The following is a 26,191-nucleotide window of genomic DNA, read 5'->3' as shown; positions in this document are numbered from 1 at the left end:
GGCGACGCGGGGCCGCAGGCGGCGGGAGCGGGGCGAGCCCGGCTGCTCGCCCTCCGCTCTGCGCGCGGATTGGTCTCTCCCGGGAGTGCCGGCCGAGGGTTGGCTGCGGGCCGGCTGAAGAACAGGTGCACCTCGCAGCCCGGACTCGCGGAGCGGCCGCCGAGGAGCGCGGCGCGCCGTGGGCCGGACGCGCGGCAGCCGGGCGGCCCCCTGTGTCGGAATGCGGCTTCTCCGCGCCGGGCACCCCGCGGCCGGCCGGCTCGGCCCCTGAGCGCGGCGCGAGGCCCAGCGGTGGCGCGGGCGGGCGCCCGGGGAAGCGGGCCGGGCGGGCACCCCGAGGATGCCGGCGCGGCTGGAGCGCACGCAGGAGGCGGGCAGCAGCCGGAGCAGCAGCAGCCGGAGCAGCAGCAGCAGCAGCAGCAGCAGCAGCAGCAGGCGCGGGGCACCGGCGCGCAGGAGGCCGCTCGGAGGGCTGGAGACGCGCCCCGCCGCTCCCTGACCGGCCGGCGACGCCGGGGGCCCGTCTCACCCCTCTCCCGAGCGCCCCGTCGCCCCCTCCCCGGCCGCGTCCCCTCCCCCTCCGCTCCCCTCCCCGCCCGCCGCCCGCCTCTCGGGGGGAGGGGCGTGGGGGCAGGGAGCCGATTTGCATGCGGCCGCCGCGGCCGCTGCCTGCGCCCGAGCCCGCCGCCGCCGCCGGAGCCCGCGCCCGCGCCCGCGCCCGGCCCGCGCGGCCCCATGCCTCTGGCGCGGCCCTCGGGGGGGCGAAGGTGAAGACCGGCTCCTAGGATGAGTGAAGGGGCGCCCGCTGCCTCGCCACCTGGAGCCGCTTCGGCAGCCGCCGCCTCGGCAGAGGAGGGCACCGCGGCGGCTGCAGCGGCTGCGGGCGGGGGCCCGGACGGCGGCGGCGAAGGGGCGGCCGAGCCCCCCCGGGAGTTACGCTGTAGCGACTGCATCGTGTGGAACCGGCAGCAGACGTGGTTGTGCGTGGTGCCCCTGTTCATCGGCTTCATCGGCCTGGGGCTCAGCCTCATGCTTCTCAAATGGATCGTGGTGGGCTCCGTCAAGGAGTACGTGCCCACCGACCTGGTGGACTCCAAGGGGATGGGCCAGGACCCGTTCTTCCTCTCCAAGCCCAGCTCCTTCCCCAAGGCCATGGAGACCACCACCACGACCACGGCCACCACGTCTCCCGCCACCCCTTCGGCCAGCGGTGCCGCCTCTTCCAGGACGCCCAACCGGATTAGCACCCGCCTGACCACCATCACGCGGGCTCCCACTCGATTTCCCGGGCACCGGGTGCCCATTCGGGCCAGCCCGCGCTCAACCACCGCACGGAACACTGCGGCCCCCCCGACGGTCCTGTCCACCACAGCCCCTTTCTTTAGTAGCAGCACGCCAGGCTCCCGACCCCCAGGGCCGGGAACTCCCAGTACCGAGGCGATGCCCTCCTGGCCCACTGCGGCATATGCTACCTCCTCCTACCTTCACGACTCTACTCCCTCCTGGACCTTGTCTCCCTTTCAGGATGCTGCCTTCTCTGCTTCCTCCTACTCTTCCTCTGCCTCTACCACCACCTCTCCAGAAACTAGCACCAGCCCCAAATTTCGTAAGTAAACACTGTGCTTGGGGTTGGTGATTTACTATTGAGTTTCCCTTTTGCTCTCTCGCTGTCTTTTCTCTTCGCCGTCTGTTTTTTAGCTCCCCCTTCCCCACCCCACCCCACCCGTCCTTTCCAGGTTTGGAGACAATGTGAGACATTTAAAACTGGCCATGGCCACCAGGGAGGAAAAAGGTGCCTGCCTCTTCTGGGGCTGTTTGTGGGGCCGGGGGGCTGTAGGAAGATGAGGGAGATTGTTGAGCTCTATGGGGCCCTACTTCAGCGGGTCCCAGATGAGAACAAATCTAACTCCCTTCAATGGGTTAACTCAAGTGTGAGCCCTCCTCTCTGCAGACCTGCTGGCTAGCTTTAGGATCTGGCTCCTATTGAGAGCTGGGGAGGGGAGGGAGGGCCTTCCCCAAAGCAATGAGCCCTTTCTCCGCCCATAGGAAGGAGAGAAAGAAAAGCACATGTAAATTGACCGACCATAAACCACAAAGGGAAGTTATGTCCATGTGGGGAGGTGGTGGTGGTGGTGGGGTTGATGGTTTCATGGAGATGTAGAATGAAGCTGCAGACACTTGCAACAGCCCTGACCCAGGCAAGGGCCAGGAAGGGTTAATTAGAAGCCATTGGGGTAGCTGAGGAAAGGAGGCATCCATGGAGAAGGGCTAAACTGATCATGCTCTAAACCTGCCCATGGCCTTTCCAAGGTGTAGAAATTGATTCCTTGGACGCCAAGAGTGAGTTAACTTGAGGAAATATGAAGGGAGCTGTGCTGAGCTGCCACCTCTAGGGTCCTGAAGAAGGAGGAGTTTTTTTCAGCTCTGCCAGGCATTTGCTTTTGTTCCTTTCCCATAGGTGGGGTGTAAACCTCATCTCCCCTCCCTCTGTGCCTGAAAAATAAAGGTAGGATGGAAGAGTTTTTCTGCACTCAAGAATGAGAACATCCAACCCTTTTGAAACAGGTCACCCTTTGAATGTAGCATCTTCAGCCTGGACTCAATTGCTGCCAGTGGTGGCCAGTTTACCCCAAGCATGGTATCTTTCTGTGTATTTGTATAGGAGTGTATATTTTCTCTCTCTTTATAGATGCTTTTGGTGACTAGTTGACCTCCCACCCTACTGCACCCCACACCTTATTCTTATTCTAAGGAAATCTTAGGAAGCTTCTCAATCTGACTATTGATCAGGATATGGGAACAGTTTGTGCAACCTGTGAAGGTTATTTAGGACAAACCCCCAGCCTGCCAGTGCAAGTTATGTGCAAGGCTATTCTCCAAAAACTGTCTGGTTATGCTGCCTTTATAGCATATTTTGTTTTGAGTCATAACCTGTAAGGAGAAAGGAATAGTGCTATCATTAACTCTTGAGTAGGAATTCCTGGATTGCTTTTAGTCATCAGGTAATTTTTCATTTCCCTGGCCTGTGGTCTTACCCTGGATGTTAATTTAACCCTTGAAACTTTTTTTTTTTCTGTTTAAGCATCTAATGTATTTGTGGGTAAGCTTCAAGAGAGAAATGTCATTGCCCATTTTCTGCTTTGGGAAAAAATTAGACTTAAAAATAGATTGGGCCATAGGGAGCAGAAGGGAATGAGGGAATCTGCCACAAACCAGAATGGCAGTCAAACCAGTAACTTGATGCTTCTCTTTTCTTTGGCTGAAGCAGTCATTTTTGAGAGCACATTTTCTTAGGAGGTGTTCAGAGGCTTCTTTCAACAGATCTAGCTTTGGTTTTGTGGAGGGATGAAGGATGTGCAAGTGTATGTGTGAACATAGTTGATGGATTGGAAATGTATGTGTCTATGCCGAAGACCCAGATTTTTTTTTAATCTTTTCTTTTGATGCAGTTAATATGAATAATGGAGTGTGGGTGTACTTCCAACCTTGTATGTGTGTGTGTGTGTGTGTGTGTGTGTGTGTCTACATGGGGGGGGTATTTCATGTTCTTTCTCAATTGATTTTCTTGCGTTCCATTCCGGAGGTCTTTAAAGAAAAGCCCAAGGTAATTATTTCTACCCCTGCTCTGCTCCCTTCCTACATTCTGTAGAAGGGAATGGCAGCCTGTTTAATAAGTAATGATTATTGACAGGGCTCTCAGCCCCAAGGAAAAGGGGGAGGGGGAACCTGTAAATGGTGTCAGTGTTCACGTAGACATATAAGCAGTATTCTATTTTATGTGTACTGAGGTCCAGCCTTTGCTCTTTTTAAAAAACCTTTAGGAGGAGGTGAATTAAGGGATAAAATGCAAATATGCAAATATAGCAGAAACTGACCTGGTTTGCATGTATCAACAAGGGAAATTTTAATGAAAGGAAGATTATATAGTTTGCATAAAAGATAATTTTACCACACACACTACCTATTTAAAGAAAGTGATAGTTTAATAAAAATTATTATTTTGTCCAAGATTGCAGGATGATTAGCAAAAGGAAGTAAAGATTTCATTTGAGGGGTTATCAGCACTGTTACTGTAGTCAGAAGACTGGCCTGACATCTGCATTCATATTTTTCACTGATTTTGATTATATCTCTAAAGTTCCCAGGAGAGAAATTCCCCTTTTCCCCACCTCTTACTTTCAACCTTCAGTAGATTTTTCCTTTTTTTTCTTTTTTTAAATAAAAATCATGGATTGTGTTGCAGCACCTGAGAACTCGTAAGGGTGGTGTTCTTTAAGGGTGGTGTTCTTTTTTGCGATTGACTCCGAATTCTTCAATGGTTAGGAACTGTGGTCTTGAATTGAACATCTCAAGGCTTACAGAATGAATGTCTTTGTGTTTATCTTAGGTCAGTCAGAAGGATCTTGCCTGTAAAGGCAACACAGCTCTTTGGAGTAGAAGAGGCTGGTTCACCCTAGAATAAACACACTTGTTAATGGACAATAGATTTTTGAGATCAAAAACTGTTTTTGCTCTGGGGAAGGCCAGTTTAGAAGACTGTATCTAGTTTCCTGTAGCATCAAAAACAAAGAAAGATTGAACTGGAAAGGCAGAGGGAGAAGAAAGTCTTGGAAGTTGACTCTGCTCTTGTTATCCTCCAACTGTGAGCTGAAGCAGAACTTCCACTTGTGTTACTGGAATCTCTTGATTACCCAGCTGGTTACCCAGGACTTAACCTTCCCATAAGACCACTTTAAAAACAAATATCTTAAACATAGTACGGCTAGGAGAATATTTCACCAAAACATCTTCAAAGAATTTTGCATTGAAGTGTAAATTAGTTTATAAATTTTTCAAGCCAGAAATGGGCAGTAAAGCATAACTGATTTTGACCCTTTTAGAAACAACCTTTTATATAGCACATTGGATTGTGTTTCAGACTTAAACTTATATGTAGAATGTTGTCCGTGCAAACATAGATTATTTTACTCAACTGAAAGTAGTGTTCAACAGGTAAAAGATCAGACTCATTAACTAAAATCCAGTACTGAAGCCAAAGGGCCACTTTTAATGGATTATTCTTTGGGTCGTATTTAGAATGTCTAGCATTAATTCCAATGAATAAGATCTAATGAATAAGATCACAAATCTTGAAGAGTATGTGTAGTAAAGAAATAAGTGCACAATGTGTTACCTGTGTTTAAAAATGCTATGGGGTAATTTTATTGCAATCAAATCTTCAGTAGTACTTCACCTAGTTATTATATCTTTTGTAATTTCTAAGAGTGTCATCCATAAAATTGACTGCTTTCCATCTTTTTTAAACATGATTATTCAATAATAGTTCTCCCAGTTGTTTTCTAAGCAGTCTTAGGTGTTATTTGTTAAAAGTTGCATCTATAAAAAAAAAAAAAAAAGTTGCGTCTATACATTTCCTAGCTACATGCACTGAGGCCTTCAAAGGAATTCCAACATAGAAGATACTGACCTCAATCTTGTGTGGTAGCCAAACTGAGAAGATTCAGAGCTCAGATAACTGTTTGTTCTGAAATCCAATTGATAACTTTGTGAGCACTAGCTACAACCTGACTATATTTTGATATCCTTTGGCCTTGATACAGGATAATGAGACTTTGCTACTTCAGTTAATAAAACTATACACTTCACTCTTTAGACTGTAAGGTTGTACTTCATGGTCCACAGCAAAATTTGGGGGTGGGTGGGCATAGAATTGGCAAGGTTGTTTTTAGGGCGGGCTTTGATTTGGTCTCAGTGCATTAAGACACTTCCTCTTCAGTGCCTCCTGCCTCAGATAAGAGATTGGTGTTTCTGTGCTGAGTATCCCTTTTGCAGGCTTGATTTGTGAATCCAGCCCTTTTTTTGTGCTATTTCCTAGATGGCCCCCATCACCCTCTCCCCACACCATTCTAACACAACATGTTGATCTGCAAACTTGGCAGCAAGAAAGACCAAAAGCAAAAAATAAACCACCCCTCAAGAATGATTTGTGTCAACTCCTCACTGGTACTAAACAAAACAAATTTTCTAGATCCAGGTTGCATTATAAGCGAGACTGCTGGTGCAGAGTTTGCAATCAGTATAATCCTTGGAGATCCAGTGCAGAGATGAACAAGACTTCTCTTCCTGCTGGAGTATTTTCCCAGTCCTTCCTCTCCTCCATACCACAAGAGAAGAAGGCTGATTTTCAGTTTGCTTCTTTTGTACAAATTCTTTGCTCATAAACTCTCATATCCAATGCCATCCATATCTCAATATTTTATCTGGGATGTCGAAAATGGAACATGAAGGTTGGCCCTGAAATGTACAAGAGCAAAGGAAGAGCCATAAATCTCAGTCTGTAAAATGCATTTGAATTGCTTGTGAATAGAACTGAAATTCATATTTCTCCCTTTGAAACTGTTTTTATCTTTAGATTTTTGTGTTGGGTGAGGCACAGAGCTGGTACTATGTTGACAAATACTACTGAAACATTTTAAGATCCTAGACATTTCACTTGTCTACACCCAAGAAAGTGTTCCATTCACAACCAAATACATAGTAAAGGCAGGAGGAGGGAGTAGAGTCAATTGGAAGTTTCGTAATATCAAAATGAAATTGTACCTAATAGGTTTTTTCTGTTAATACAATTGTTAATGAATATCTTAGGACACATGTTTAGCTTGAGTTTTCACTTTCATTGCACTTTCATTGAGGACTTCATGTACTTCTACTTCACCCAGTCTTTTTAGATCCCATCTTCCATGGAATGAACTCATGGTTCTATCTGAAGATTACTTACTGGCTTTTGATTTTTATTTTGTAGGCTTTTATTTCTTAGTTTATGACTACTTCATTAAAAGGTACTTTCTTAGGTATTCTTAATATCTGTCATTTCAAGGTGTTTTCAAAATCATCTCTTTTGATAAGACATATTAGACTAAGTTGATTAGAGAAAGAAAATTTTACTCATTCAGGTTTGAGTTATTAAAATGACAGTGCTTTATTTTATAAATTAAACATTCTTTAAGGATTCCATAACCTTGGAATACAACTAGTGACTGTTTATTGTCCCACATAGATTGCTATACAAATGATACACTTTTTACAGCATTTCTTATTTGATATCACGAAACAGTTGTACAATTGAACATTAGCTTTTTTTCTATTAACATGATTATGTTGTTTTTATAATACATGCCATGTGTTTCAATTTTTTATTCATTTTAATGAAAATTAAACATTGATGCAGGGTATTGCTATTTAAAAAGTCTGTAAAAGTAATGGTTTAAAATCAGAAAATTAAAATGTAACTTAAAATCTATACATATCTTGATATATTGATAAGAGGGCCAGTGCTTTTTTTTTTTTTTTTTTGGAGGGGGGAGGGTTTATGTGTCTCCCAGTTTGAGCTTAGTGTCTTTTTCTTTTCTATTTTTAATAAGCCAAACCTCCAATTACCTGTGTTTTCTTTAAAAACTTTGGGACAGAATCTGCATCCAATACTTTGTAAATACTACAAAATACCACCTGCCCTGGAAATCTTTACAGTTTTGTTGCCCATATACCTCAAGGTAACTTTATTCATTAAAAAAAAAAAAAAAGCTTACCATTTAGAGGTTCTTCAGTGCTTTCAACTACATTTTAATAGCAACTACAATTATTGTTCATTTCCATGATCATATATCATTGACTTACAAAAAATTTAACTAAATTACATAATTATAAAAGGAATAGCTGACATAAACAGGTTTCTTACCTTGACTGAGTATTAGTAAGCATGAAGTTCAACAGGTGGCTGTAGACATGCTCAGACTTCCTTGAGCTTGGCTTGGGGGCTGTGGCCTTTGCACCATGGCCTTGATAGTGTTCATCACACTGGAGGAGTGATGACAGAGCTGGCTCATGGGGTGCTAGGTTAGACTTCTTTAGTAGGTAACAGCATTGACAAATATGAATCAGTCATGACCTTATTTTTTAGGGACTAAACATGGTAGGTAACAGAGATTTGTATAAAAAAACAAAACATCTATAGCCTTGAATCCTGTGATAGCTATGCAGCATCAAATAACCATTTTCATCTCTCAGAACTTGAACTTCTTCCTTTTGGATAATGAGGATGATGGCAGCAACCTGCCTCTAATTCCACTTGTAAAAGAGCTGATAAGCTGCAGAACACTCCACTGTTCTTCATGTCGAGAGAAATGGGAAGTGGATAGACTAGGTATTTTCATCCAAGAACATATCAGGCTGTTGAATTCAGCTGAAATATTGGAACTAGCTTGCTACCTAGGCAGAGGGATCTTTCATCACAATGAGAGATGGTTCTTGTGTACCCTTCCATCTCTTCCCTGTCCCTCCCCTCCACTGGCATACGGTGGAATGTGGTGTGGAAATCTATCTCCGGTTACCTTGAAAATTTAGTCAAAATTGGAGCCCACTATTTCTTGTTCTTTACTTGGTGGATGTTTTGTAAAGCTTATTTTGAACATATGTTTATCAAAGAAGAGACCTGAACTTTTAGGGAAAATGAGTGAGATTGTTAAATTTATCTGAAATGTGAAATATGAAGGTTTTGATAAAAGAAAGAATACTTCATATTTCCTTTTTCGTTCCATCCCTTGTCTTATTGTCATAGAGTTCTTGGAGTTTGGAGACCACCTTATTAACAAGAGGCAATGTTTGCATTGCATTTTATGCCCCTGTTAACTTAGGAGTCATTGTAATTTAGGCTCTAGAGGAATAGTAGGTTGCTTGCATCTATGAGAGCATTCTTTTACTTGCATGCCTTCGAACTTTGGGAACTTTAATATTAGCATTTTGAAAACATTTTGCTTCAAGTCTGTGCTTGTTGGAAAAATCATTTTGAATTATATTTTGAAGTATTACTTTTTTGGTGTTAAGTCTTTATTTTTCAAGACAGTTTGGTGATTGTCCATAAATCATAGATTGCCATTCCTGGGCATAACAGGAGGCTAGCCAGAAACAAGCTGCAAACTGAATTCAGAATTAAGTTTGAAATAGAAGCATAGCACCTTCCAATAATAAGATTTTATCTTTGAAACCTTTTCTTAGAAGTGATAGTTTGTATCATGGATTCAGCTAGGCTTGAAGAGCATGAAAAATCATCTGAATCAATATAACTACTTTAGCATTAATGTATATCACAGCCAAATTTAGTGCAATATAATTTTATGTTAAACATTTGATACTCATTCTTGAACATATTAGCCTGCTTCCTAAGATGCTCTTTGTGTTACTGCAAGTGACTTTTGGCATAATCTTCTTGTGAACTGCCATGGAGTTAGTCATAGTTCACTAAGATAAAATCATACCTTCATATTCATTTTTGGGTCAGATTCTGTTGACTTCTGTGCCTTGAATTTTTCTTTTAGAAATGTGAAAGACTTTTTCACAGAATCTCAACCTTGGAAGGAACTTGAGAATTTTGAGCTGTTGTTTGTAGAGGGCCAGGAGGGCCAGCACTTTACTATCCTTAATGTTATTTATCTGCTGCGATAAGGACCCAAAGACAGTCATGTAGGTCTTAGGCTGGACATGGTTTTCTCAATCATGCAAGTACTTGAGCTGGGCTTAGAGTGGTGATAAAATTGCCTGAGATACTCAGATATAAGTGGCATAGTTGATGCATCAGGGAAATTGAAATATCATTTTATAAATGATCTCTCCGCACCCCAAATCTGACACATTGATACAGGGTCTGTACATTGACTTTCAACCTCTTAGCCCATAGGCGGTGGCTTTTGACATTTTAAATTCTGTTAATGGTAATCCAGTCTGTATCTGTTCTTTGCAAATGGGCAAGGGAGCCTTTTTATAACCAAAGAAATTGCCCTAGTTTCCAGTCCAAGGAGAAATTGGGGAGATGTTTCAACAAAAGGTAAAGAATGTGTTCCTATAAACTTCAATTCCTTGACCTTTGGTAACTGTGTTTTCTCCTATGGCTCTGGTAGGTGATTCAATAGAACGAGGACAGAAAATAGTTACATACTTTCTTTGTTTCCTAAAATCCTGCCAAAATTGTCTTCTCTGCCCATTCCACATTGGCTTTGATTATAGTTTCATCATGTGATGAGAGTGGGCAATTTTGGGTCAGGCCACATTTGGATCGGTAGCCTTGCGGTTCTAGAGACACTGAGTTCCAACCCTACCCAGTAAATGTTGGGTGTTATATCGTAGGCAGTGTCGGCAATGTTCCTGGGAGCCATATATGCATATCCTGTTGGAACCACACAAAGGCACCCACCACTGACTATCTGTCAGCTCTCAGAAGAGGAATATTGATGAATCCCTGAGGATTGGCCAATAATACTCTAAATTAGACTCAATCATTCCTTACTCTTATGACATTTCTGTGTAGCCAAAGTTCCTGAGAAGAAATATTCTTTTGGTTAAAGTGAGATATTTTGAATTTCTACTTACACAAATGCTTAAGAGCAAAATGGAAATAGGTCAAATGCTAATATCTGGTTATACAGTATGTGACTAGCCCTGCAGAAGGATAAGAATAATATAATGTCAGGAATCATCTGTTGTCAAAATCCCATGAGAGTATGAATGATTCCCACAGACTTAAGAATGACAGCTATGCTGAAAGAGGAGGGGAAGTAAGAATGCTTACCCAAAGTTGTTGTTAAACAAAAGTTTTTGTTGGCATGGTGGTAAAATAGAGAAATGAGGAATTAAAAAATAATGTAATGGGGCCTCCCCTGGTGGTGCAGGTGGTTGAGGGCTGCACTGTGAAGCTGGCCGCAGCCTCTGCAGTGCCTGTTTGATCCTGGCCAGCCGACGGGGGTCCCACATGGCGCAGCAGACCTCTCCTGTCTCGCCCACTGCTCCCCTCAGCAGTGTATTTTGTCAGTCTGCCTGTTCTGTTCCCCACTTTGTCTCTGGTGAATCCTCTCATTCTCCTGAGCATCTGGCCTGTACCCCAGTTCTTGTATAAATAAATATATAAATCTTTAAAAAAATAATGTGGTTCAGAAATATTTATATTGAACACTCTTGACTGAATTGTAACTGAATTTTTAGTATGAGAATCTCTAATTTCTGCAGTAAAAAGCTGACAAATGGCCACTTCATGCTGAACGGCCACAGTTAGTAGGGCTTAAGCCTTCTCTAAATGAGAGTGAGCTTACCACTCATTTGTATTAGCTCCCAAGATTGTTTATGTTGGTTGTTCTTGTTACTGTAATTAGGTAATATATTTAAATAATATGCAAACCTGTGAATTAATTGTGGTTTCTATTGAACTAAACTGATTAATTTGGATACACTCCATAAAAATAAGTCACCTTAAAAACATGTTTGTTGATACTGTGGGCAAGCTTAAGAGATCATACATTTATATGTTCTTATAACTTGACCTGTTTCTCGTGGCTTTACATTTTCATTCCACAATAAGTAATATGGAAGTTGAGAAATCTCAGGTTGTGTCTCAAGTGTGGTTTTTCACTTGGAAAGGCAGGTAACAGAAAGGTAGTCAATGAAAAGGCTTGAACTTAAAGCCAAATATTTGGCTAGTGATTGTTCACTTGCATGTTTTAGAGGAAAATAAAACAACAACAAAAAAAACTTCTACATTACCTATGTAATAGATTTTATAATCACAAAATTATGTTTAATAATTTAAAATATATTGGTAAAGTTATATAATTACCTCAAATTCGGAGTAGAAAATTATATGATACCAGTTATATTAAACTATGGAAATTAATACATGTGTTTAATATATAGTAACTAAATTCAAAGGAAGTATACCAAACTGTTAATGGTTATGATTTCTTAATTATGAAATAAGAATTCTATTTCACTTACTTGTACTTTGCTGTTTTTTTCTAAGTTTTATTTAATGGTCATGAAGTGTCCATCTAACTGAAGTTATTAAACTTTGGAGAAAATAAAGAATGAGCTCTGTGAATCAGTTCAACAGTTGGTCTTGGGTTTTTGAATTTTTTTTAGGTCTAAGACTGTCTTCATTTTGGTGTCAGCATTAAATGTTGAATGAGTTGGGTTCCTGCTGTGAAATGCAGATGTGTAGAAATACAAGTGCTTTTCCTTTGCTCCTGGGAAATAATGCCTTATTGAAGGCAGAGTGTCTTATGCTTGGTCTTTGATTATTAACCTTGACCTTAAAGGAATAAAGAAAATGGAAATGTAATGAGTTACTAGATGGCTCTTCATGTCTACAAGGTTGGGCAGTATTTAGTAGTGTTGCTGGGAATGGATATAGCTGATAGAAAACAATTAATTGTGCCTATACTAACCAGTCACCTGGTCTGTTTTAGGATCAGAAGAAAGTAACTGCAAAGTCTTGTTTGTACTTCAGAGTCTTGGAAGGGAAGGCTTAGGTCAAATCTGAACAAATACATTGGTGGAATGACCAGTTCAAAGATTTATTAGCTGCTGTAAGTCTCTCACAGACTCTTGTGGTATTTATTGTCATATTAAAGTTAGGTGGTTGAATTTCAGGTAGATAAATTCAATAGACCAGTGAAAGTGGTGATTTGTAGGGCATACACCTTTTTAATTTGTTAATGAGTTGTGCTCAAAGTGTTTTAGGATTGCTCACAAATACATTGATGTTAAAAAGAGGACAAAAACATTCTTTTTATATGTGTAGTGTTAGGAGTTAAGATGGCGATTCTCTTTGAGAAGGAGGAAGGTAGTGAATGGAAGGGGACCTAAGACGTGGGGCTTTATGCTATTGATAATATTCTGCTTCATCTGGATACTGATGACATAGGTGACTTGTATTCATCAACATCTGTTGAGCTGTGTACCTATGATAAGTGCACTTTCTGTATATATTAATATAAACTTAAAATTATAAAAAAACTTTCAAAACATTCATTTGGCTTTTACCACTTTCCTCCACAAGGGTGGTAGCTTGAGCTTGTGTATTTTGCCACTTACTGAAACTCTGAATGTTTGTTGTCTTTTCTTCATGGTATATTAAAAAGTGGATCTTCCTGGCTTCACCACCTTGGGCACATCAATTTATTCTTGGGATCTCTGCTTAGTGAGACTCCATGCAGACACCTGAGTGGAAACCTTGTGTTTGTATTACATAAAGCTTTCAACTGTATCAGGAGTGTTTCTGATACAGTATAATTTGCACACTTTTCACATATCTTACAAGTAAAGCCACACTTATATGCGGAGAGTGCCTTATCAAAGATCTGTAAGCATTCAAATGCATGATGCACACAAAAAGATAATTCATTACCTGCATTTATGTTTTTTGTCAAGAAGACATATGTTTCTGCCAATAAATGCTGAAGTGTATGACTCCAATTGAAAAGTACATTAACCTGCTTCAGGAAGTAGTAATCAGAACAAATGTAGATGTTTTCAAAGGAGAATTGGGTTAGGCAGAGAAAATGGTGAGGTCAGATCAAGGGAGTAAAAGGGTCAATAATTAAGGTAGAAGTTTCCATGTGCCCAGCTGTGTGGGATGGGCATCTGGCCTATTGGAGACAGATGCCTTGGAATGAATGAGGTGGTCTTACCTTTTCCTTAGAGAAAAGCCTAATCAAGTAGGGAAGAAATAGGAGGACATAGCTAGGTTGCTCTGGGAAAACATAGTGAACGTTGGTGTCAGGAAGTAGCAAAATATCTATGGGATTTTGGAGGGAGGCTTACTTTGAGGGAAGAATCGGCAGCACATTCTAAAGATTCTCCAAGGCTAATTTGTCCCAAATCATTTAAAGATCGGTCTTTGATTTGTGCTGTGCATGTTTAAGCATTGACTTCATTCTGGTACCTATTCTTAGTGCTGTGAGAAGCAATAGAATTGGTCTATGTTTTAAAACGTTTAGTTTATTCATAGGCACATCAACATAGCCTAGACTTCACTGAACGTGGTAGATTTGAATATGTAAAAATTTGTATCATACAAAGAACATAACTGGAAGAAACTCTTGATTTTTTTGCTTTTACCTAAATTGACCTGTGACTGCCTTCAGATTTTTCAGTTGCATAAACTGCTTTTGAATTCACATATCACCCTTCTGGTTCCATCCAAGGTCCTCTTTCCAGAAACCACTTAGCACCTTTTGGGACTGAATGCTGACATTGCATAGCATGCAAAAGGCAGTGGTGGTGTTGATTCCTTGTGTCCACTTACCCCTTGGGTAGTGGCTGCTGCCTCAGGAACCCTGAGGATGGAGCTTTGTGGGAGAAGGTTCTCCCTGGGCCTGCCAGAGAGTGCCTGCCATGGACTTGTGAACCACATCCATTCATTTACATCTGAATGACTAAAATTAGTTGTATCACCCACTTTGTTCTTCCAGCCCTTCAATAAAATCAGATTCATTACTCCTGAAGACTCAATTTCTTGCTCCTTGTTACCAGGCAGAGGGGCTGTGTAAGTACATATGTTACATTAGTACTAATGACCAATAGCTTCCCTCCTATATTTTTCACTGATCAGATAATTTTCACTGACGTCAACATTTATAATAAACCAGCTGACATAGACTACTGTTATTTTCTTGGGATACCTTCAGTTTGTCTTTTTACTGTAAAGGTAAATATTTTTAGTTATTGCTTTGGGTCTTTGTATATTGGATAAGAAGACATTTTTGAAAGGAAGGTGACAAAGCTGAGGAAAGTCTCAACAAAGTCATGATCAAATCTATGTTTCTCTTTCATCACTTGATTTCATAAGCTTCTAAGTGACCTTCTGTGGTACCATACGATGCTTGTCTTTCATCGTGAACTGCTCTGAGTAATTTATGGTAAATAATGAAATGCTGTTTCCTACAATGCATTGCAAATGACTGAGTGTTATAAAACCCTAAAGAGCTCTATTACTTCTAAATGACTACATAACACAAAAATGTTAACCCTAAAGGGAAAAGGTCCAATAAAACATGCTGCTAGGAAAACACAGCTCTCTTCCCTGGTACCTTCTAGTAGGCTTTCTGCATCCGAACTCTGCATGCGCTGGCTTAGGAACAATTCATTTTGGAATCACAAAGAGGACATATATATATATATATATATATATATATATATATATATATATATGTCTTTCAGATAGCTGGACTGCCTGAGGGCAATAGTGGTCCATTTTTTTGGAGTGAGTGAATGGAGAAACTGGCAAAATTTGTTTACAATTTGAAACCCTTAATTTTTAAAAATGGCATTAACAATCGTTAAGACTTTGTGAAGGTCCCATGTAGTAGTTTAAATATTTTGTTTCAGCACTGATATTAAAGAGAAAACTTGAGAATAATCTAGTCGAAACAAAACTTCATAGATGATCAACATTTTCCCAAATTAATTCATCACAATGTTTGCACACACACACACACACACACACTCTCTCTCTCTCTTAATACATAGATACAAAAATAAAGACATGTCAACCATGAACCTAATTTGCAACTCTCAGCTCCCTCTACAGATGTTAAATGTTGTTCACAGTGAGTATGTGTTCTTAACCTGGTTGTCATAAAGTAGCTGCATATCTAAGTGTTAGGTTTGAAGACTTAAATTGCCAGGTACAGAAAGTCTTTATGTGCTACACTCCCGTTGTGAAATTTGAATTAAATTGTCAGTGAGCACTTCATACTGACAGGAAAGCCTCTTGGTGAGCAAATCATAGAGAAGGGTGATCTTTGGCCAGGGACACTTTTAAAAATCAAACACTTCCCTGAAGTTTGCCACTGAATTTTTTCTCACATCTCCCCAGACATTATACTTTACCAAATGAAATCATCTGTCCCCCACTAGAGCTGCTTTTTTCCCCTCCAGATATCAGCTACAAGGTCTGAAATGAATTGTATAAAAATATGTTACAGATGCTGCATTTTGGGAAGAGTACCCTAGCTGTTCCATCAAGTTCTTTTCACTGCTGTGCTGGGAAGTCCACTTTAATCTTCAATTATCACTTACATGCAGTTAGTTGAACCTCTGGACCTTCCCAAAATAGAGATGCTTTTGTGCCAGGAAAATCAGACAGTTTGAATGTTTGAGAATATTTTTGCTTTTGATGAAGAAGCATTGTTGACATGTGCCCTGGGAGAGAGTCAAAGAAGGAAAGCTGTTCCCAGAAGCCTGGGTGATGAATGGAATTCAGGACTCAGCATTCCCAGCAGCTGCCTTCTGAGATTTGGTGGGGTACTGTGTGGCATTAGAAGTACAGCCTGCTTCAGGTATCTCATCAGGGCGGCAAAGTTTGTACATTTCCCGAGGTGTTTTCTTCATTTTTCAAGAATCTCCCTATGCCGAGGCTACCATTTCTTTTTTTGATGTTCTGCCATTTTGTAAACTGAACAAAAGACTCTAGTGAAATTGACAGGAAGATGCTGGAGAGGTTAACGTGTCTTATTTAGGGAACTTTGGGATGGGCAGACCTAGTTCTCTGCCTTTTGGTTGTTGGAGACCTCAGGATAGACTACTCAGACTCCAAAATCTCAGGTTGTTCTGTAAGTGAGGATGTTGTGCAAGACATTTCCTGAATCTCCTGGTGGCAGAAGTCCTGAGGCCAAGTTCTAAATTTGAGATTAACATTTTCATGGAATTTTTGAATTGCCAATTCTGACTTACCTCCTTTCATCTCCCCCTCACCTCTTCCCCCCACATCTTACAGACAGGCTTTTCATAAGGTAGTATATATTTGATGGGATATTTTACAGTTCACCATTTAGTAATAAGCATGTCTTTTTGTGATACTTAGGTGGGACTCAATTCACGTCCTAAAATTTGGTGAAGTTTGCTTGTTTACAACATTAGGAAATGAATTCCCTGTCTTTCCTGTGACAGATATAGAGGAGCCTGGCAGGTCCAATTTTATAATACACATGCATATATACATAAGAACAAATGGATTCTAAAAGTAGAGGTATGCGGAGGCCTATAGGAATTACTGTCACTTGTGAAATATTTCATTTGGATGTATAAATAATTCTTCCAGTTCTAGATAGAATCACACTGTCTTTTTTAATTGAACAGAATTTCTAGGTGCTGAATTTTAGTTACAAAAACAAGAGACTTTTGTTATAAAAACAAAAGTCTTTTTCAATGGCACGATTATTATTAACATGTCCTAATGTGAGGCATTATTCCCTGGCATATTGGTTGGTATGGGGATTTTGACATTAGAATGTGGTCATATCCATTGGATTAGAACACAATTCTGAGTTGTGACAGAGTCAGAGTGACATTTAATTCAGACTCTAAGTGGCTCATGTTAGTATTTTATAGTTTTATGAGAGCACCTTTCTCCTTAGTATTAAATAGAATATGTTCACTATAGTAAATTAGAAAATACAAGCTATAAGCAGAATATATAAGCCAACTGTAGTTCTACCACTCAGAGATAATACTGTGAATCTTTGTTAAATATTAGCTCAAGTTTTAGCTCTATGGACATGTATTTTAACAAAAATGAAATGGTACTTTAATTCTCTGTTATCTTTTTGCACTTCATGTTAAAATATCTAAAATCCTACCTTTAAAGGCTCTGTGTTTATGTATATTGACATGCAAAAATAAAATGAACTGAGCACTTGTTGAGAATTTAGTTTATTACAACTTGATTGTGCAATGAGTAAACATTGTCAGTTATTGAAATAAAAGGTGGGTTTCACAGGGAGGTTTGTGAATATTTTCTGTCTGCAAGAGCTGATGGCCAGATGTCTTTCTACATCACCCGTGGCTCCATCACTGCCAGAGATGCTCTAAGGGAGAGCTGAGGCTTAGAAGTACTAACTCCATCCATTGAATTGAAGTAACAAAGTTTTTTCCCCTTAAACTTTTAAGTAATGTTGCCAGTGGGTCATGGTCACAAGGAATCAGCAAAGAAGGCATAGTGCAACTGTTGTTGACTAAGTGGCGGTAGGGGCCGGAGCTTCAGGGGCTATTTGACATTAGTAAAACCAGGCCAGGGTTCTAAATTAACCAACCACTACATAGCTAGTATAGTTATGAGAAAGATCAAAAGCTTGAACACATGCACACACAGATCATAAATAATTCCTAAAATCCAGAGGGTACATTGCTACCTTCCCTTTGAGAGTAGAAGGCACCAGTGCTGCCCCTACTTTCTCCATCCTGTCTTTTCCAGGACTTCCTCAGGGCTTTGCTCAGCTGTGTTTCATTTCCTCTTTCCTGCTCCATGGTGTGGATGATGAGCTGGAGATAAGACTCAGCTTCTGGGGAGAAAGAGCGTAAGCTCCTCTGCACCTGGGCCTTATGACAGCCGGTGTCTCTAGCAACTAGGAGTCTACTGCTGTTCCTGCTAATAAGTGCCATGGAAACCTAGTGAGCTCCAGGGGCGGTGGAGAGGTGGGTGAACATCAAATCACTAAGTGACACTGGGTTTTAAAATGTCACATTTTAAAAATAGAACCACCTGAAAGAGAGCAGGACCACACCAGCATCGTATTGCTCCCTGCTTTTTTGGCATCTGTTTTCCTTTGGCTCAGTCTCCTCCAGGAGGAGCAGGGAGACTCAGTGCTTCAATTATCTGTATGGGTTGCTTCTGCTGAGAGGCCCCTTCTCTAGCATGCCACTCATACTCAAACCAAAAATTGAATTATTTGATTTGGGTTAAAAATCTGACTCTTGCTGATCATTGGCAATTTGTCCTTCTTAAGTGTTAGAATTTTAAAGTCTCTGCAACTTGCCTTAGTGTCCACCATGTTTTCACTTTTTTTTTTTTTTTGGCATTGAACAAAACCTTAAAAATGTTATTTCAAAGACTGATAAATTCTAATGACACCTCCAAATTAATAGACCTACATGTTGAGATTACTAGTTCAAATACATTTAGCAGCCAACCTCAGTTGCCCAACAGGAACCCCTACCAATTTAATCTGGTAGACTATTCAATTTTTTTTAATGTGGATGTTAACTTTAATGGTTTTGTTTTCCACTATTTGATGCTATTACTGTCTAATTAGGTTGAAAATCAGCAGTTAGGATTGGAATGCATGCCTTAGTTGTTATTTTACTTCTGATCATAGTTATACTCTTATGGACATTATTTACAATCCTTGTGTATGTGCAAGTATAAGTGCTACTGAACAGTGGATATTAAGTCTGGAAGATTAGGTTGAACCCAAGTTTTGCCTCTAGTTTCATGGACTTTCTCTCCTTGAGCCTCAATTTCCTCACTTTCAAAAGCTAAAACAATGGCTGTATCTTAGCACATAAAACTGGTGCAAAGTCTGTAGATGTCAAACCATCTTATAAACCAAGGTGTTGAACAGATTGGTAACTTACACATTGGCAGCTAAGAGATCTTTTTGATAGGTGAGCACTGAGGCACATTGAAATAATTATGAGAGGCTGAACATTATTTCATGAGCTAATGTTTTCTTTTTGGGAGTTAAATTTAATTTAAAATATTTAGTACTGTACTTCGGAACTGATGGTTTGGCGAAAAATACATATTTCTGGCTGGAAAGCACTATAGAGAGAAAAAGAATGATGCTGGGAAAATTTAAGTCCCTTAACAGTGTTGACAGAAAAATATCCATTTCCAGGCATCTGGACATGAATTTCTCAGCCTTTGAGAAAGGCAGACTCAACCAGCATGCCCTTTTGGTATGATTACCCTGGAAGTGTGCGATGCTCAGTTGGAAACTGAGCTCTGTGTCAATATCTGATGTCTCAATTTCTGACACGCTAAACACAAGTGGAAGAGATGAGTGAAGAACCCTCTTGGATGTTCTAGCTATCCAGTCTCATGCCATTTCTCTTCAGACTGATTGTTCTTAGGGACTGATTTTCAGTGCTGAGTAAAGAATACTTTTGCAATGCATCCCTTCCAAAGTGTATCTTGAGAGAGTCTGTAAAATATTAAGCAAGATTTCAAGTAATAGTTATTTTTCTTTTCACCATAGTTACATTCTCATTGATGTGATTTATATTCTGTGTGTGTATGTGTGAGTGTAAGAGGGTGGTCTTCCCTCATACATCCTCCCTGGCAAGTCAACCCTGGAAATTCTTCAGCCCTGTGTGAGGCCCCCTGGCCACTCTGACTCAGATTCCCTCTCTACCTCCAGATTGGCTGAGTCTGCTATTTGAACAAAATATTTACAGAAAATCTAAACTTTTCCTGTCTTTCAAGATTTCACAATATTTTTTTTTATCATGATACTGAGCATTACTAAAGGCAGAGTGGAATGGTTGGATCATTTGATGGGAAATATTTCAGTTTGCTTCCCTACCTTTGTCCAGTAGTTCTATCTCCAGTTCTTTATCTGAAAGAAAAGTAGGAAAAAATGAAAATGTGTTCAAGATTTTTGCATGAGGGAGTTCTTCTTTCAAATACTAACACAAATTTTCAAAATGTAGTTATTACACATCACTTCTTTAAAATCATAGCCAGAGAAAATATTTGCCATATAGTGTGAAGAATGGAAAGAAGGCTTAAAAATCACATATACCTTTAGATATAAGGAATATTTTAGAAAAAAATACTGTAGTAAGTATTCAAAATTATTTAAAATTTAGCTTTTGCTGAACCATGGGATTCTCAAATTTAATTTTCTTAAAATTTTCACTGAAATTTCATTTTCTCTCATTTTAAATATTTCCTTAATTTTCATGTAATCCAGATGTTCCAGGGTTTTATTAGGAACAAAAGTTGATATGATATTTTAAAAGATTGATAAATACCTTCTTAATTTTACATTATGTGTTTTATTATCTGATTCTCTAAGAATTTGAATAGTAGTATCTGCCTTTCAAAGATATTACAAGAATTAAATGGAACAATCCAAAGGAAAATATGGTACATAATCCCTGGCACATATTAGAATCTTTTCAATGTTAATGCATGGTAGCCTCTTCTCCTGACAGTGAGCTTTTTCCTTGAAAGTGCTGTTTTTCACCAACATTTTATTAGGTAAAATAGTTTCCTCATTAGTCTTGCTAATTGATATTGGTGAAAACTGGCATCCCAGAGAGATGTGCTGTGATTGGGTAAGCTGTCCATGGGGATTCCATTGTTCTTTGCCAGTGATTGCTTTAGGAGTGGGCATAGTTCTGGCCACGGAGAGGGAGGGAATGATGTGCTGGAGGCAGCAGGGAAGGGTATCTTATCAGAATGAAAGGAGGGAAAGCCGCTGGGGAACTTGTGTTCTGACCTGTACTTACTATGTTTCAGTGGCATTGTGGTGGCTGGTTCTGCTGCAGCCACCTTAGGATCATAAAACTGCAGACTGGAAATGAAGAACATGGCCCTTGATGACTTCAGGAGCTGCCAAAGCAACTGAAGGTTGTCCACCTTGGAGCCTCCTTTGAATAAACGGCCTGACAGATCTGTAGGTCTCTGATGGTCAAGTGTTTGTCAGTGCAGCCAGTAGCATTTCAGTTGGCACCAGTGTGGAATTTGACATTTAGTTCCCTCAAACAATTAGAAAAATGGGGAAAAATCTGCTATGTGTCTACTTTAGGGAAAAATGTTGATAACACTTTTTCCCCTTTTAACACACCTTCTTCCTAATGCCTAGATAACTTGGCAAAATAATTACATTCAATGTTCATGAAAATTATTGCTCTTAAGTTACTTCAAAAGTAAAGCCAAATGAATTTGGGAGAGTCTGAAAATCTTAAACAAATAATACAATGTGGATTACAAATTTGTAGAACTGTGTATCGTATGTTATCTCCTCAAGTTTAGATAGCAGACCTGTGAGACCGCTTCTGACAATGTTGACATTTTCAAGTGAATGCTGGAAAATATGCTACATAATCTGCTACACAATCACTGAAAATATGTTACACAATCACTGAATTTCATTTAGCCATATTCCATAAAATAGTTCAGATATTTATGTTACTTACATATTGATAATATAGACAATTTAGAGTTAAAATTAATTTACCCTGAAATTTGTTTGTAGATTTTATATGTGAAATTTAGAACAAATGTAGAACCGCCTCAGGGAGGAAATGCTGTAAATGATAACTAGATTCCTCAGGTAATTTGGGAAAATTCTGTGTAAACATCAAAACATTCAGGGCGCATGTTATTATTTATAAGGAAATATAGCTGAAATATTGATCTGTTTACAGTTAGAAATACTATAATAGCAAGTGAACAATTTTAGAAGAGGTTTGTTATATTTCCCCCCTCAGAATTATATGAGCTTTTAATTTATTTTTAACAAATAGCAGTGATATAATGAACACAAACTATATACTGATGGCAGTTTAAGTTGAGATGAAAAATGAAATGTTTCTTGATATTTAAAGACAACTTTCTAATCTCTCACTCTCTCTCCTCCACCACCTCCCTCCCCTAAGGAAAAGAAAGTTAGGAAGTTGGGGGAGGGTTCCTACAGTCTTGCTTGGGCTAGTCAGGTAGTTACCACTCATAGTGACTTGATTGATTTGCTCCAGATACCACTGAGAGGCTGTGTCCAGTCAGTCCGCTGCGCTTCTTGGGAGGCAGGTAGAAAGGCTCGCAGCCAGGTCTCTCTATGCTTCCAGCACTGAGTGTAAAGAGAGCAAGAGATGCCAGATCTAACAATATCATAAGCTTGTGCAATTTCTTATAGGGAGTATTGGATTTGTATTCATAAAATATGTAGTTTATGTATCTGAAATCTTCACCATTGGATAGTAAAATATCAATTTATTAAACCTTAAAAGTAAATGAGATCTTTTTTTTTAAGATTTATTTATTTATACAAGCACTGGGTACAGTCAGAAGTGTGGGAGGGTAAGAGAATTCACCAGAGCCAGAGCGGAGAATAAAACAGGCAGAGTGACGAAGTGCACTGCTGAGGGGAGCAGCGGGCACTGCAGGAGAGAGGTCTGCGTGCCATGTGGGACACTCGCAGGTGGCCGGGGATCGAACCAGCGCCGCAGAGGCTGCAGGCAGCTTCGCAACCCAGCGCTCAACCCCTGCGCCACCAGGGAGGCCCAGTAAATGGGATCTTTGACCAACTCACATAAGAAATTCTGAAATTATGAGGAGCAATTACAGGAGTTGGTGGGCTATTTAGTGTGTTCTGAAAGTCACTTGGCTTTTACAGAGAAAACACAAATGATGATTACCTGTGGCCACATTTTGGGCTATTCATTTCTCTCATGCACTTGCTCTTATCAGTAGTCCAGGAGGTATACATTAGTATGTCCACTATCCAGGCAGGACAAGCTGTTCTCCAGAAGGGAAGCCAGAGTTCTGATACTGTTTCAGTAATCTGAGAGACGATGACTTTCATGAAATGAGTGTGTGTTGGAGTGGGGGGGGGGTGTGAAGGGGAAGGTTAGCTGTGTTTTTTGTGAGTTTCCCACTGATTTTTCTGTAATTAATTTCACAAGGGCATCTTGGTCTTCCAATTTCTTTATAGAAGCACATCATGAATGTGATATTGTAGATGAATTCCTGAAGTTAAGATTTCTTATTAAATAAAACAAAGGACAAAGAGACGTTCTTGAAATAATGAACAAGAGTGGGATAAGAGGAAGAGGTTACAGATCTGCATGGTAATGAGGTAGCCTTGGCCAGCTTTGTGAGGTGCTCTGAGAGTAGGGAAGATGGTTTTCAGGTGTCCATAGGATGCAGAGCACCTTTGCATATGGAGTATAACCACTGATTCTCTTGCTATAATATCTTTAACATGGGAGTGCATGTCACCTTCTAGCTTGCTTAAAGGACACAACTGAAAGTAATAATAATGTTGAGAATAACTGCACTCTTTTTAGCATTTAGAAAATATCTCATTCAACTCTCAGTATAATCTAATGAGGCAGGTACTGTGATTATCTCCATTTTGCTGAAAAGGAACTTGTAATGTCGAAATAGTTTAGTAACTGGGCTGAGTTTTTCCTGCTGATGATGTGAGAGTCCTGGTTTTGTAACCAGGGTTGTGATTTGAAAATCCCTTTTCCATTGTACCCAATGAACTGTTCACCTAGAACCTAAAATATTTCAAAAGGTGATTGTACTATTGGGTTGCTGGAAAATTAATGATGTATTTTTTCTGTGTTTTCAAGCAAAAGTGTGTCATGACTTTTCTGACAACCCGATACATACAGTACACACAGAGCTGGGGTTTTCCCTTTCTCTTTCTTTTTTTTTTTTTAAGATTTATTTATTTACTTATATAAACACTGGGTACAGTCAGAAGCACAGGAGGGTGAGAGAATGCACCAGAGCCAGAGTGGGAAACAGAACAGGCAGACTGACGAAACACGCTGCTGAGGGGAGCAGCGGGCCAGACAGGAGAGGTCTGTCGAGCCATGTGGGACCCTCGCTGGTGGCCGGGGATCGAACCAACGCTGTAGAGGTTGCGAGCAGCTTCGCAGCCCAGCGCTCAACCACTGTGCCACCAGGGGAGGCCCAGGTTTTCCCTTTTTCTTACACACTCAGAGGCCCTGGCTGCCCAGCATATGTGGTTCTATCTCAGTCACCACCTGACCCACAGGTGCACATCATGTAATTGAATCTCACAATCATTTCCATATATGCTGGAAACAGCAACAGGACCAGCTGTGTTTTTCATAAAAGATTAGGCACAAGTCATGTATGCATTTTTTCTCTACTCTAACTCGTGAAAACCCACACAGTGGGTTAACGTGATAAAGGAAAACAAAATTAAATAAACTGGTGTAAACATAGCACAACCAACTTCCAGAAGGGAGATAAATGTTGCATGGAGACATTGCATCCAGCCAAATTGCTGTCTCTGGTATTCTGTTTGGCTAATAGTGCTTAATATTGGTTGAAAGATAATAGTATGCTGAAAACCAGTATGTCATATGGTCAGCCTTGCACAGTTTCAAACACTCGAGCGAACCCATCTGGAGAGATGCAGCCACCAGGGCCCGAAAGCCTCATTAGCTGTCTCCAAAAGACCTTGCCCAACCAACAGTACAAATCACTGTTGTTTCAGGGCGATGGTGCAGAGTGAATGAAAACAAACATGTTCAACTGTTTTGTATTTTCCACGTTAAGATCTAAAAGTGGTGGCAAAAATATTTAATAACTCCAGCAGAGTTCTGAGCCCACACTCTAAATGTTTGCATCCACCATCAGTTCTTGAGAAATGATCAAGAAGGGTATCTTATCAACTAGGTGACAGACATAAACATATCTGGCCTTGAAACTTCAGAATATATCTTAGTAATATAAATTTGCATCTTCACAGAATCTCAGAATTTGGAAGGGAATCTGATGAACTTTCTGTTTAACCTTTGTCTCTTGTTTAAATCCCTTGATGGTCCACTGATGGAAATGACTGCCCAGTCCCTGGATGATCTCCAGGGGCAGCTGGGCTTGTGGTATGGTCACCCTAGACTTTTCCTGCTATTACCAGATGCTGCTCATCATTAGAAGCGCTGTCTCATTGTTAGTCAGATCCTTCCTTTTACCCATGTTCCTGAACCTATTCCCTGGAACTAAAAGAACAAGTCTGTTCCTGCTCCGCCAACAGACGTTCTCATATGTGAAGTCTGCATCTTATTTTCACTGGACCTGTTCTTCTCTAAGAAATGGATTTCTCTTCAGATGACAGGGTTTCACACACCCTGGTTTGCTGTCATTGGGGGTGTGTAGTTAACCCTGAACAACTCTCAAGCCACCTCCCTTGTAAATGGCTGTGAATTTTGCTAACACCTTCTTTGAGTTTGTTTCCTTATCTTTAAGATGGGGATATCATAGTTCCTGCCTCAGAAAGTTGTTGTGAGACTAAAAGCAGATGATGCATGCTAAAGCATAGCTCCTGATCAATAGTGCTTTAAAAAGATCATAGCAGTGGGAGAACTATGGGACTACACCTGAGAGGAGAAATCAAATACTGCCCCCAAATTAACAATGATGTAAGAAAATAAATATAAAGAAATTAAAAATGGGATAAAAAGACCTAGCTATTATTATTATTAGTTTCTCTTAATTATAATTACAATTATAATTGTTAAGCCCAGGACTGAATATCAGGCCTCCAGACAAGGGCTTTCCTGGTCCTTTCATGTAGTGTATTAATTGTTCTCCCAGCTTTATATCACTCATGAATTTGACATCATGTACTATTTATTTAAATTTAGCCAAAAAGGAAAAGGCATTCACTTCGCCTGATTCATTCTTCATGAATCCACAATGACTCCTAAGTGATCACTGTTTCTGTCTTTTAATGCACTCACAAATCACTCTTCCATTTTTACCTGAGTCATGGATTCCATCCTCTTTCTATTAGAGCAAATCATACTGTATTCAGTTATCTTC

The 26,191-nt window shown here is 40.4% G+C and overlaps 1 protein-coding gene across 7 annotated transcripts in view; it reads left to right on the top strand.

The window, feature by feature from the left end:
- Positions 1 to 786: 786 nt before the first annotated feature.
- The window catches only part of NRG3 (neuregulin 3), a gene marked incomplete at both ends in the record, with an annotated part of 925,662 nt that continues 900,257 nt past the window's right edge, over positions 787 to 26,191 (top strand). For all 7 annotated transcript variants that reach the window (XM_084246398.1, XM_084246402.1, XM_084246401.1 and 4 more), the window contains one exon: positions 787 to 1,606. In XM_084246398.1, the coding sequence (XP_084102524.1) occupies positions 787 to 1,606 (820 nt within the window). The remainder of the gene's footprint in view (positions 1,607 to 26,191) is intronic.

This window comes from Talpa europaea (genome assembly GCF_964194135.1).
Source record: "Talpa europaea genome assembly, chromosome: 10".
Lineage (NCBI taxonomy): Eukaryota > Metazoa > Chordata > Mammalia > Eulipotyphla > Talpidae > Talpa > Talpa europaea.
Note: the sequence above shows the minus strand (reverse complement) of the source record. Positions and strands in the feature narration are given on the sequence as shown.